This window comes from Hippocampus bargibanti, linkage group LG06, assembly GCF_051943395.1.
Source record: "Hippocampus bargibanti isolate YZ-2025 linkage group LG06, ASM5194339v1, whole genome shotgun sequence".
NCBI lineage: Eukaryota > Metazoa > Chordata > Actinopteri > Syngnathiformes > Syngnathidae > Hippocampus > Hippocampus bargibanti.
Window position 1 is genome coordinate 29,155,447 of NC_142739.1, and position 14,378 is coordinate 29,169,824.

Consider the following 14,378-nt stretch of genomic DNA (forward strand, 5'->3'; position numbering starts at 1 on the left):
TTCCTTCCTTCCTTCCGAGCTTCCTTCTTTTCTTCATTTCCATCCTAACTTCCTTCCAACAACAACAGCAACAAATCCCCCCCAAAAATGACATCAAATCAGTTTGAGTTGGCATTAATATGAAATGTGATTTTTTTTTTGATCATTCAATAAGCAAGCATCACACTTAGCATGTTGCTCAGATTGCGTGCTTTATTCTTTGCTCTCTTGTTGGACACAAAGATCATGTCGTAAATTGTACAAGGGCGCCAATATCATGTTGCAAGCCTTTCAGTGTACACAACTGATTCACACGGAATTGGAAAAAAATAACAAACAAAAACAACGATTGCCTTTTTTCAGTTCTCGTAGCTCATCTACTTCCAAAATGGTTTTGGTGCTACTGAGCATCTGAGAATATAATATTGAACAGCATGGATTTTTAATTTATTGTTACTTTTAAGATTGGCGAGCAAAAAAATATATTTTTAGGGAAAAAAAAAGTGGCAAAATTTAGATTTTGCAGGTTGATCAAATAGTGGACAGCAAAAAAAGGGTCAAAAATAATATTGAACTGGATGAATAATTTTTTGTTGTTACTTTTTACAGTGGTGAGCTAAAAAATAATACATTTGTGAGAAAAAATGGGGAAAAAATTGCTAAATTTTGATTTTGGTGTTGATTGAAAGGTGGACATTCAAAAAAAGGTCAAAAATAATATTGAAGTGGATGATTTTTTTGTTGTTACTTTTTACAGTGGCAAGCAAAAAAAATCAATTTGTGGGGAAAAAAGGGGCAAAAAAAGTTGCCAAATTTAAATTTTGCTGTTGATGAAATGGCGGACAGCCCAAAAAAAAAGCTAAAAAATAATGTTGAACTGGATGATTTTTTTTTTAGTTGTTACTTTTTACATCGGCGAGCAAAAAAATCATATTGTGAGGAAAAAAGGGGAAAAAACAGTTGCCATTTAGATTTTTGGTGTTGATCAAAAAAGGTGGATAACCAAAAAAGGTCAAAAAAAATATTGAACTCTATGATTTTTCTTTTTTTAGTTATAGTTACTTTTTACATTGGCAAGCAAAAAAAAATCAATTTGTGAGGAAAAAAGGGGAAAAAATGTTGCAAAATTTAGATTTTGGTGTTGATCAGATGGTGGATAACCAAAAAAGGTCAAAAATAATATTGAACTCTATGATTTTTCTTTTTTTAGTTATAGTTACTTTTTACATTGGCAAGCAAAAAAAATCAATTTGTGAGGAAAAAAGGGGAAAAAAATGTTGCAAAATTTAGATTTTGGGTGTTGATGAAAAGGTGGACACCCAAAAAAAGGTCGCAAATAATGTTGAAATGGATGTTTTTTTTTCCGTTGTTACTTTTTACATTGGCGAGCAAAAAAATCTATTTGTGAGGGAAAAAGGAGAAAAAAGTGTAGCAAAATTTAGATTTTGGTGTTGATCAGACGGTGGATAACCAAAAAAGGTCGAAAATAATATTGAACTGGATTAATTATTTTTTGTTGTTGTTATTGTTACTTTTTACATTGACAAGCAAAAAAAAAACATTTTGTGAGGGAAAACGGGATACAATGTTGCCAAATTTAGATTTTACTGTTAATGAAATTGTGGACAGCCCAAAAAAAAGGTAAAAAATAATATTGAACTGGATAATTTTTTTGTTGCTGTTACTTTTTCCATCGGCGAGCAAAAAAAAATCATATTGTGACGAAAAAAGGGGGAAAAAGTTGGCAAATTTCAACTTTGGTGTTATTCAAATAAATGGTGGAGAGCCAAAAAAAAAAGTCAAAAATAATGTTAAACTGGATGTTTTTTTTTTAGTTAGTTCATTTTTAGATTGGTGAGCAAAAAAAATCAATTTGTGGGGAATAAAAGGAAAAAAAAAGTTGCAACATTTAAATTTTGATGTTTGATTTTGTGGACACCCAAAAAAAGCTAAAAAAAATGTATAGAAAAAAAAATATCACCGATAATCCTAAAAAGTTTTCTTGAATGATGCGTTCGCAGAGCAAATCTATTTTTCTATTTACAGTGCATCTTAGTTACGATTTAGCAAAGCGATAGCGCTGACGGTATCGTCGTTTCATTGCTTTGCTGGTTCCTTTTCGAAGTGCAAATTTAAACAAGTGGAATTTATTTACATCAAGCACGTCGGTGGGGAAAAAGGGGGCGGGGCGGCGGCACCTCTCGGCAGCCCTATTTTAGATGTTTTTTATCTATTTTTATTTCATATTTTTACTCAACGGTTCATTTCTTCCAGATGGGAATCTCCGTATTATAAGTCACTTCATCACAAATGCAAATTTTGAGACTCGCATACAATGGCAAACCTTGATTTTACACCCACATTTTTTTCCTCCTAAAAACAGTCGACACCCCCAACTTTAAACAAAATCTCAATTTTGACCCCCCCAATAAATAAATACATAAATAATTTTTTTTTTTCAACTCAAAAAATAAAGTTTCACCAAATACAGTGAGACCTCAACTTACAAACACCTTATCTTACAAACTTTTCGTCTTACAAACGTCAAATTTCTGAAAATTAAGCCTTATAATAAGCACTATTTTCATAATAAACACCCACCACGGCTGGCAGAGTAATCTTTGGCGGAAGCACACGACCGAACAGCACCAGAGGTTAAGTTACCAACAGTCCTTATGGAAGGTGACTCTCCTTCCATAAGCCATCAACGACCATCAAAAAGGTCAATAAAACTTTATTTTACAGCACAGTTTATTTCTTTAATTACAGTCCTCATGTAATGTGCCTCTCTTTCCAAACAGCAATTCCCTTTGACCTTAGACCTCCAACGCCATTCAATTAAGCCATCAATGACCACAAATGCAAATAAAGCGACTTTATGATACAATGCAGTGTATTTCTTTCATTACAATACAATAGCACATTTATTATACATAGAATAAGGTATGTTGTCTGTAGTTTTAAGGCTTATTTAGTTGAAAAGTATATTTTATGGAAACCCGGGAACGGATTATTCCCATTTTAATGGTTTCCTATGGGAATTTTTTTTTGAGATACACACTTTTCGCCTTACACACTCTGTCTGGGAACCAATAAAGTTCGTAAGTTGAGGTCTCACTGTATTGTAAATATTAGCTCAAAATAATATTTTTTTTTAAATAAATATAGCACATTTTTTTGCACAGAAGGAAAATATGTTGCCAGGGTGTCCATTATTATGTCCCTCACATTCCCCAAAATTTAAGAAGAAAAAAACCCGCAAATATTCATGATTTAAAAAATAAACAAAAACATGGCACAAAAAAAATAAATAAATTTGATCGCCAAGGATAATCTAGATTTTTATATTAGCCACAAAAAAAAATGCTTCTCGCCCCTTCATTTTCATGCCACAAAATTCCAGTAGGTTGCTTTTGTTTTTTTTTTTGTGATTATTATTATTTTTTTTGCTGGTTCCTAACTGCAAAAAAAAATATATATCATTTTGAAGGTGGCTACGTGGAAGATACATATTTGGATAGCCGTGATTACGAAGGTGCTATTTATCGGGCCACCGTGGGGGGGGGGGGGGGGTAATGTAATGCCGCGCTGGTATTTTGCATATCACCTGACCGCGGCGGACAAAGTGTCAGGACTTCCCGGCATCGGACGACGATGCCGGCGACGTTGAGCTCCTGTCGCTAGCTCGCTGGTCGCTATCGTCGGAGGACGTCTGCGGCGCCGTCGCGTTACTGTCGGAGAATAAAATAATAATACATTTAATTTCTAAGCGCCTTTCGAAACTCTCAAAAAGCGACAAATATCTTCGTAACAGTGACAGCCGTAGACGGCGACCTGACGGGTTGCACGTACTTGTCGCCGCTTTGCGTGATGAGTCTCCTGCAGGTCTCCATTTGGATGTCCAGGCCTCTCTTCATGGAGCACATCTCCATGTACTCGTGAAGGTGGCGGTTCATGTCGCTCTTGGCTGTCGCTAACTCCACCTGGAGGGAACAGTTGGGGTTTAACGGGTTTTTCTAGCAACGCGGCGTGATTATTCCGACTATCAATATGCTCTTCAACAACAACAACAACAAAAATTCTGGCGAAATGTCACAGAAAGGAAACAAATATTGAATATGGCTAATTGCATGCTAATAACATAGCTGGCTGGCTGGCTATATAGCTAGCTATCTAGTTGGCTACCTTGCTAGTTATCTATTTGCTTACTAGCAATCTGGCTGGCTGGCTACCTAGCTAGCTATCTATTGGCTATCCATTAGCTATCTAGCCAGCTATCTATTCATTATCTATTAGCTAGCTAACTAACACTTTATCAATTTGAGTTACTTCCGGGTTGAGTGTACGCTGGCGCATGTGGCTCCCGCTGCTCACCCGCAGAAAAACTGATCCTGTGATTGTAAAGTGACCTTGAGAGTTTTGAAAGGCGCTTATAAATGAAATGTATTATTATTATTATTATTATTATTATTATTATTATTACGGTCACAGTAGTACTATAATAATAATAATAATAATAATAATAATAATGCTTACTTGCTTACTAGCAATCTGGCTGGCTGGCTACCTAGCTAGCTATCTATTGGCTATCCATTAGCTATCTAGCCAGCTATCTATTCATTATCTATTAGCTAGCTAGCTAACACTTTATCAATTTGAGTTACTTCCGGGTTGAGTGTACGCTGGCCAATCCATCACAGAAGAGGACTTAAAAAAATACATTAATAAAATAAAAAACGTTGACATCAAATGAAGTTGGCAGCAGAAGACGGCACAGAACAAAATGGCCGCCACGCGAGATGGTATACAAAAAAAACGTACATTCATTATTATTATTATTATTATTATTACGGTCACAGTAGTACTATAATAATAATAATAATAATAATAATAATAATAATAATAATAATACATTTTATTTTCTAGCACCTTTCAAAGCTCTCAAGGACACTTTACAGTCAGAGACAAGCATAAAAAAGTATTGATATCAATACCAGTATCAGTCGGGATTGCTTAAAAACAACAACAACAACAACAACAAATAACAATAACAAATGTTTCACCTCAATCTGGTCAATGGTCTCCTGGTATTCTTTTTCTCGGGACTTGAACAAGCACTCGGTGTCATTAATCACTTTTTCCAGACAGTCATCCTGGTAGACGGGAAAGAAAAGAAACTGTCAACCAGACATGTGGCCCCACTCCATTGCAGTAAAGCATCGGTGTCAAAATAGAGGCCCGAGGGCCAAATCTGTCCCCTTACATCATTTTATTCGGCCCGCGAAAGCAAATCTAGCATGTGAAATTCCATGATGCTAGCTAAAATCCGAACCAAAATGTCATATTTTTGGATTTAAACAACAATAACAGTCATTATTTTTGACTTCAGATTTAAAAACTCATTTTTTTGTGCGCGCTATATGTAATATGTGGAGGAGATGAAACATTTTACTGGTTTCCCCCAAATTCATAATGGCGCCTCCAAGAGAAATCCGTAACTAAAATGTGGGCCACGGCCAAAAATTAATTTGACACCCCTGAACTAAAAAACATTGAAAAAAAAAGGTGACATTGACATCAAATGAAGTTGGCAGCAGACGACGGTACACAACAAAATGGCCGCCCCTCAAGATGGTAGACAAAAACGTAGATTCATCATATACCAATATCGTGCTGATACCATGTAGCGATATTGGTCCGATATCGGACTCCATTATCTCATTCGCTGCCATGTGTGACGTGGAGCGCCATTCCCGAAATATTCGGGTTTTGTTTATTCTTATTTGGGTGCCGATAAAGCACTGGCCATGGCCTCCGGCAATGTTTTCCTTTCCACAAGGTGGCAGCATTTCCCTTTTTTTTTTTGCATGTTAGCACTTTGTTACAGCTTCAGTTGTTGTTAAAGCGCTATATAAACCAATATGTATAATAATAATAATAATAATAATAATAATAATACATTTGATTTCTAAGCACCTTTCAAAACTCTCAAGGTCACTTTACAGTCACAGGATAGGTTTTTCTGTGGGTGAGCAAAATGTACTTTTTTGACACTGCACATTTTTCGGTGTACTTTTTTTTTTACATAAAAGTAACATGCAACAATTTGTCAAAAACGTCGCCGACCTCTCCAGGCGGGTGGGCGGGGTCAGGTGTCAGAGTGCATCCTGGGAAATCCTCCCACAGCAGCAGCGTTTCCTCCGTCTCCTCCCAAGCCAGGCTGTCACAGTCGTCCTCAAATTCGCACTCGCGCCTGCAAAATGGCCAATTTACGTGAGAGACGGGAAATCCCGAGAGGGATTTTACGCGGGTGCGACCACTCACAGGTGGCTTAGCATCCTCTGCATCTCTTCGTTGATGTGATTGGCTGACGAGTTGCCGTGCTGCTGCTGTTGTTGTTGTTGTTCGTCCTCTTTGGCCACGCCGGCGTCGCTTTCGGATGTGCTTACTTGTTCATCGCCCTCGCTTCCGTTCACGGAAACGGGCGTTTGTTTACGACGTAGGCTTAATGATGGCTGGTTGTTTGTAACCTGCAGACATTTTTTCGGGGTGAAAAAGTTAAAGTCCAACCGCTGCTCACCCACGGAAATCTAAAGCACTTTCTACACCCTCTTTGTCGCATGAAGCACTTCTGGATGAAAGAGGAGAGGATGAAAACCCCCTTTTCACCAATGGATCGGGGACGTCATGGTGAAATGTGCACGTCTGCTACAAGCTAAATGTTAAACGCAAACGCGATTCTGTAGCATTCATTGACGAAAAGTGATTATTTTCACAGCTCCTATCCAACGCACAGTAAATCCGCTTCAATTCCAAGCCGCGACAAGTTCCGCATACGCATCAGCGCTCTGTGCTGACGCTCCTTTCTTATCATGGCGGGCATCCAGCCGCAGACATTAAAAGTGTTTCCTTGTTAGATCGCGGCTCATCGCTCATTCCAAAAATAATAAAGCTGAAACTACTCGCACCTTGCGTCAAAATAGTAAATAGTAAATAGTAAATACTCAATGTTCTGGATATCTAGCTATCTATTAGCTAATACAGTGAGACCTCAACTTACGAACTTAATTGGTTCCCAGACAGAGTGTGTAAGGCGAAAAGTGTGTATCTCAAAACAAAAATCCCCATAGGAAACCATTAAAATGGGAATAATCCGTTCCCGGGTTTCCATAAAATATACTTTCAAACTAAATAAGCCTTAAAACTACACACAACATACCTTATTCTATGTATAATAAATGTGCTATTGTATTGTAATAAAAGAAATACACTGCATTGTATCATAAAGTCACTTTATTTACATTTGTGATGGTCATTTATGGCTTGATGGAATGGCGTTGGAGGTCTAAGGTCAAACGGAATTGCTGTTTGGAAAGAGAGGCACATTACATGAGGACTGTAATTAAAGAAATAAACTGTGCTGTAAAATAAAGTTTTATTGACCTTTTTGATGGTCGTTGATGGCTTATGGAAAGAGAGTCACCTTCCATAAGGACTGTTGGTAAGTTAACCTCTGGTGCTGTTCGGTCGTGTGCTTCCGCCGAAGATCACTCCGCCAGCCGTGGTGGGTGTGTATTATGAAAATAGTGCTTATTATAAGGTTTAATTTTCAGAAATTTGACGTTTGTAAGACAAAAAGTTTGTAAGTTGAGGTGTTTGTAAGTTGAGGTCTCACTGTATTTATTAGCTAAATCTTAGCTAAATCTATTAGCTATCTATTAGCTAATAGAGAGCTAGCTATTTGAGTCAGGAAACATATTAGCTATCTAGCTAGCGAAACGTCCGACACCTTCAAAGAAGTACAGTACAGTACAGCAGTACAAAGAAGTACAGATGACAGCTGAAGAAAACCTTAATAACATTTTTAAAAAATCCCCAATACAATGTTTTTTTTTTTTTTTTTTTTTTTTGCGATTAGTCGTCTTATCTTGTTTCAAATTGTGAAAAATGGGGCAGGCAACTTTTCAGAGTTGTCTGCCGTGGTGTCCGCTAACTTTTTGTCATGAGTTTCAGACACTGCGAATACTCTTGAAAATGTAAGAGCCTGTGAAAAATAATCTGTAAAAATACATATATAAATAAGTAAATAAATAGAAACACAAACCCGGTCAAAGAAAATGGTCACCTGGTACATCTGGATGACATCTTGGCAGTTCCTCTGCTGGGCGACGTCACAGAGGCGAGCCGTGATGTCGATCCTGCGACAGATGTCCATGTCCACTTTCATTGCTTTCTCCTGAATCTTGGTGTCCAGATCGGACAGATTCTACAGCAAATGTCCGAGACAGGAAGAAATAGATTGATTTTTTTATATTGTGCTATATGTAAAAAAAAAAAAAAATTACAATGAAACAAAAAAATTCATGTAAAATGATTTTGAATTAAATGACTTGCAGTAAATAAGATAAATGTATGTTTTATAAAACAAGTAACTTTTTGCCCCTTTCATATTTCATTCATCAGGGAAAAAAAATCAAAACAGATGGATTATATTATCATGTGCCACATGGAAATAATAATAATAATTATTATTATTATACATTTCATTTATAAGCGTCTTCCAAAACTCTCAAGGTCACTGTACAGTCACAGGTTTTTCCGTGGGTGAGCAAATAGCCAATAGATAGCTAATAGATAGCTAGCTAGACAGCTAGCCATTTAGCTATATATCTAATAAATAGCCAGGTTGATAGGTAGTCAGCCAGCCCGCGAGCTAGATAGCTAATAGATAGCAAATAGATAGCGAGCTAGGTCGCCAGCCAGCCACGTAGCCAGCCACATAGATAGCCAGATAGCCAGCCAGATAGCTAATTGATATCAAGTAATAGCTAGCTAGGTTATTGTTAAATAATTCCATATAGCTAGATAATAGATAGCCAAAAGATAGCTAAAAGATAGCCAGCTAGCTAGATAGCCATTTAGCAATATATCTAATAAATAGCCAGGTTGATAGCTATTCAGCCAGCCAGCGAGCTAGATAACTAATAGATAGCAAATAGATAGCTAGCAAGGTAGCCAGCCAGCTGCGTAGGTAGCCACATAGCGAGCCAGATATAGATAGCAAATAAATAGCTAACAAGGTTATTATTAAATAATTTCATATAGCTAGCTAATAGATAGCCAGATACCTAGATAGCCATTTAGCTATATATCTAATGGATAGCCAGGTTGATAGCTAGTGAGCCGGCCAGATAGCCAATAGATAGCAAATAAATAGCTAGCTAGTTATTATTAAATAATTCCATATAGCTAGCTAATAGATAGCCAATCGGTAGCTAATAGATAACCAGCTAGCTAGCCATTTAGCTATATATTTAATAGATATCCAGGTTGATAGAGAGTCAGCCAGCCAGCGAGCTAGATAGCTAATAGAGAGCAAATAGATAGCTAGCTAGGTATCCAGCCACCTAGCTAGCCAGATAGCCAGCCAAAGAGCTAATAGATACCAAATAAATAGCTAGCTATGTTAGTATTAAATAATTCCATATAGCTATCTAATAGATAGCTAATAGATAGCCAGCTAGCTTTATATCTAATAGATAGCCAGGTTGATAGTCAGCCAGCCAGCGAGCTAAATAGCTAATAGATAGCTAGCTAGGTAGCCAGCCAGATAGCTAACAGATAGCAAATAAATAGCTAGCTAGGTTATTATTAAACAATTCCATATTGTCTTTCAGTTTCCTTTCATTACTATTCACTAACCGCTAGTGATTAGCGCATACTGGCCAGATCTTATAAAGGTCACTCAGTTATTTCCTGTCTAATGGCACCCTCTAGTGGACAACCATTTCAATTCAAGATGGCGTCATTTCAGCGGATTGACGGCGGCGGCGCACTCACGTTGCTCATGAGGCCTTTGAAGAGAACCAGCTCGGCCTTCAGCTGCTGAACTCGGAGGGCCAATTCATCCTGGCAGCCTTCGCTCTCTTGCAGATCCTGCGCAAAACACACACATACACACACAAAAAAAACACAAAAAAGACAATCAATAAAGCATCAAAACACAAACGAGCACCCACGGGCGATTTCACTGCACACACGCGGTCGTTTCGATTCGGCGAGAGGTGGTTAGGGGTGCGTTAAAAGCCTTCTGCGGTTCGGGAATTGTGGGTAAAAGGCACAAACATGCCAAATAATTACCTCTTGCAAGTCAGCGATTTTCTGCTGCAGGTCAGTCCTCATTGTGTATTCGTCTTCCCATCTAAGAGGCAAACAGAAACAAGTCTTTTGTCCGTGTTGGCACCTTTGTTACAACTTCGGCTGTTGTTAAAGCGCTATATCAATCCATATTAGCTAGCTAGCTAGCTAGCTTCAAAGAGACGGTCAATGAGAGCAACATTCTCATTTTTTGTTAAAGCGCTACATCTATTTGCTATCTATATGCTATCTATTTGCTATCTTGCTGGCTAGCTAGCTCTCTAATAGCTATCTATTAGCTATATAGCTAGATTTCTAGCTAGCTAGCTTCAAAGAGACGGTCAATGAGAGCCGTAAAAATCAGATATTAGATTCAATAAACGTGGAAAATAAGTAATTTTCACCAATTTGAGATTTGACAGCAAACCAAATTTGCCGTATTTCACAGTTGCTAGCTAGCGTATCAACAAGGAATGAAAATTAGAAAAACTTATGAAGCTCATAAATTGCCAGTAAAGGTATAATATTTTTTTAATGGCTACAGGCATGATGCTTCAAATCATCCTATAAATGTTAACTTTTAATACATTTAAAAGCCTACGTCGCCCCCCCTGACCCCCCCTGTGTGCCACCGTCGCTCCCTTTCCGCAGTTTGCCGCATCATCTCATGAAGCATTTTTAAACACTAAAAGTGCTTCTGCATCTCAGTCTTTAGCGAGGCGGGATGCCATGGCACCCCCCCCCCACCCCCTTTCCAGCAGTATATGGTGCATTGCAGATACAGCGAGGAGTGAGCAAGGGCGAAGGGGAGGTGAAAATGGGAGGAAAGGGGGAGTGCAGGTGGATAGGGGGCTCACTGCATGTGTTTACAAGATTTAGTCAGATTAAAGACAAGCGAATGTGACAGAGTTATTAGGCAAACACCGTAAAATAACATTTGAGCAACAAAATGTCCCCATATATATATATATATATATATATATATATATATATATATATATATATATATATATATATATATATATATATATATAGAGAGAGAGAGAGAGAGAGAGAGAGAGAGAGATAGATATAAATTAAACTAAAATTAAACTAAAGAAATGCAAAAAAATATATATAGCATAACATCATTAAATATATATATATAAAGAAATTAAACTAAAAAACGACTTAAAATAAAACTCATGCAAAAAAACAATACATATATATATATATATATATATATATATATATATATATATATATATATACATATATGTAAAAAAATTGACTAAAAAAAACAACTTAAACTAAAACTCATGCAAAAAAAATATATAACATAACATCATTAAATATATATAACATCATTATATATATATATAACATCATTATATATATATATATATTATAATTAAAAAAGTTATGATAAAAGGTTATTATAAATAAAAAAAATCATCAAACTAAACAACGACTTTAAAACTAAACTCACGCAAAAAAAATACAATAAATTAAAAAAATACATATATATATATATATTTTTACATGAATTTAGTTTTGAAGTCGTTTTTCTAATTTAATTGTTTTTAATTTTATAATAACCCTTTTAAAGATATTTTTTTTTATTTTTTTTGGCATGACTAGTTTTAAGTTGTTTTTTTTAGTTTAATTATGTTTTTATTTTATAATAACTTTTTATCATAACTTTTTTAATTATATTTTTTTTTAAATGATTTTTTTGCACAACTTTAGTTTTAAGTCGTTTTTTAATTTATTTTTTATTTTATAACCTTTTAGAATAGCTTTTTAATGGTATATAAATATATTTTTGCACGAGTTTCATTTTGAAAGTCGTTTTTTTTTGTTTTTTCAAAATTTTCTAATAACCTTTTATAATTATATTTGATCATTTTATATCTATATTGCACTCAACAAATGTTCCATATATGATAAACACACTGAAAAAGTAATCATAAAAAATAATAATAAAATAAAAGAAAATATTTAAAATTCCACATAAAACTAAAGTAGAAACTAAAAGCCCTGTCAAAAATAAATAAATACAAAAATCCCCAAGGACTCGAGCCCTGCAGCCCACAGGATGCTCCGATGGGAACATCGGACAAATGGAAATGTGACTGACCTCCATTCTTCTGTATATTTAGAAGCTGACTTGTTTATGTTGTGTGTATATCCCTAGCAACGCCACCTGCTCTAGTGTGAAGTATGAAACTGGCTGGGATTTATGCTGACTTAGCTCAAGGCAGCTGAGCTGCACCTGCTCGAAAAATGCATTATGATTTAGTTTTTTTTTTTTATGCCGGAAAACAAAGGTTTCTGGGATTGCTGGAACGGATTAATGGCATTTCAATTGATTTCAATGGGGAACATTGATTTGCATTACAAACAGTCATCACCATTTTCCCCTAAAATTTTCCAGCGTTTATGATTTCAAAACTGCATTCTATTTACATTGCAATATTAATTTGAATCCGATTAATTCCTCATCCTAACTTACAAGCACAGAAAAAAGAACAATTCAACTCTTAAGTCAGGGTAGCGCTCAAATGTCATTTACCTTCGTTTATACTCATCCCTCTCGCGTTTGACTTTCGCCAGGACGTTGTAGAGCGCTCTGATCTCCGGGGTGATGGTGTCAATCTGCACACCGACTCCATCCGGGTGCACCCAGGAGAGCCCCGGGCTGGTCAGACGTTCCGACCCGGACCTGCGAGCGGGATTGTAGGACCAGATGGTGCCCGGCAGGATGCGATTAGCCGCGGTCACCGAGCGTTCGCTAGTTCTGGGCAAGTCCGTGGACGGGGATGCCTGCTTGATAGTGATGACGGGGTTACACGTGGCATCCGTTCGGGTGGATACGCTTGTGGGCCTTCTGGCTGAGTTGTTCGTGTTGTGGAATAACAGCGAGCCAGGTCGAAGCGCCAAACCCGTCTGTACACCAGCCTCTCGCGTGCGTGGCCTGCAACCCCCGTTGGCCTCCGTCGCCTGCTGCAATTGCTTCTCCAGAACCTTGTTCCTGCGCTCCAGCTCGTGCACCTTGGCCAGGAAGCACCTGAATCTCAAATTAAGGGTTTTCAGCACGCTGATGTTGGAACCCAAATCGTTACGAAGAGCCATGGCGGCGGGAGGGTGGTGATAGTGGTGCAGGTAAGGCGAAGAAATCTGCGAGGGGGACTCCAGTTCCCCGTGGAGGTCACCCAGGAGCAAAGACGACGGATCCGGAGAACCGAACACGACGTCCGGAAGGAGTCCCGAGGGCGATTCCGAGTGTCCGGAAGCTTGATTCGACTGCGGGTGTTGTTGGAGATGAGCCGTGGCCCCCAACAATGGATTCATGCTATGGTAGGGGAAACTAAAACGCTGCAGATCTGGCATGAACACGAGCGGGATACGTCTCTCTTCAAGGAGAACAATGCGAATAAATCCACCGATAAAGAAAAATAAAGAACAGAGGCTCTGAGATACGCAGTGTTTACCTTCTTATATAACTGTCGGGGGTTTAGATTTATCCTAGCAGATTAAAAGGCTCTCACAGTAGAGGCAACCGCTGCTCAAATCGGGGCCACAAGGTCCCCCCCAAAAACAACGCAAAAACGTTCTCCTGAACGACCAACACGGAAATAGGCGACGAAATGGAAAATTTGTCCTTTAAAAGGCGAACATAAGTAGACGGATGAAGACGAAATTTGCTAAGAGGGAGTCACCCCGAGTTGAGGCCAAAATAATGTGACCGCAGGACAAGTGCAGCTGATAACAAGCTTTACCGTAATGACAAAATATAAGAGCGGCAAATCCGTGTAACTCTCTTAAACGCCCCAAATTACGCCGCTACAACCGAACTATGACGGATAACAATTATTTTAATCAGTATTTGTGTTTAAATCCAGAAAAAAATGGATCCAAACTGAAATGACAAAGAGATAAATTATTGAAGGTCTGTTTACATGGGGTAGCACGGTAAACAATGCGGATGTCATGAAAGTCTGCCCCCCAGGAGGCTGAGTGGCATTGGGTGACGTCACAACAATCCAATTGGTTCGCGTTTGGAAGCATTAACGGCCACCAAAATTAACTTTTATTTTATAAATATGTTACAATGGATTGTAAATAACATTTTAAATTACAATATGAAAATGTACAGTAAACTATGGCTACAATTCCACTCGTTGATTTTTTTCATGCGATTTATAATCTCCCATTTATTCAAATCCCGTTTTTGACCACAGGATGGCGGTACACCACAACGTATCACACTGAATTTAAAC

At 37.5% G+C, this 14,378-nt stretch overlaps 1 protein-coding gene across 1 annotated transcript; it reads right to left on the reverse strand.

The window, feature by feature from the left end:
• Positions 1 to 192: 192 nt before the first annotated feature.
• iffo1b (intermediate filament family orphan 1b) lies at positions 193 to 13,847 on the reverse strand. Its single transcript, XM_088999349.1, has 9 exons — positions 12,671 to 13,847; positions 10,120 to 10,180; positions 9,820 to 9,915; positions 8,105 to 8,245; positions 6,304 to 6,509; positions 6,106 to 6,232; positions 5,043 to 5,132; positions 3,832 to 3,962; positions 193 to 3,710 (listed from the first exon to the last, which is right to left on the reverse strand). Exons 1-9 carry the CDS (start codon positions 13,486 to 13,488, stop codon positions 3,608 to 3,610), a joined length of 1,773 nt encoding a protein of 590 aa, XP_088855475.1. The 5' UTR covers positions 13,489 to 13,847; the 3' UTR covers positions 193 to 3,607.
• Positions 13,848 to 14,378: the final 531 nt, after the last annotated feature.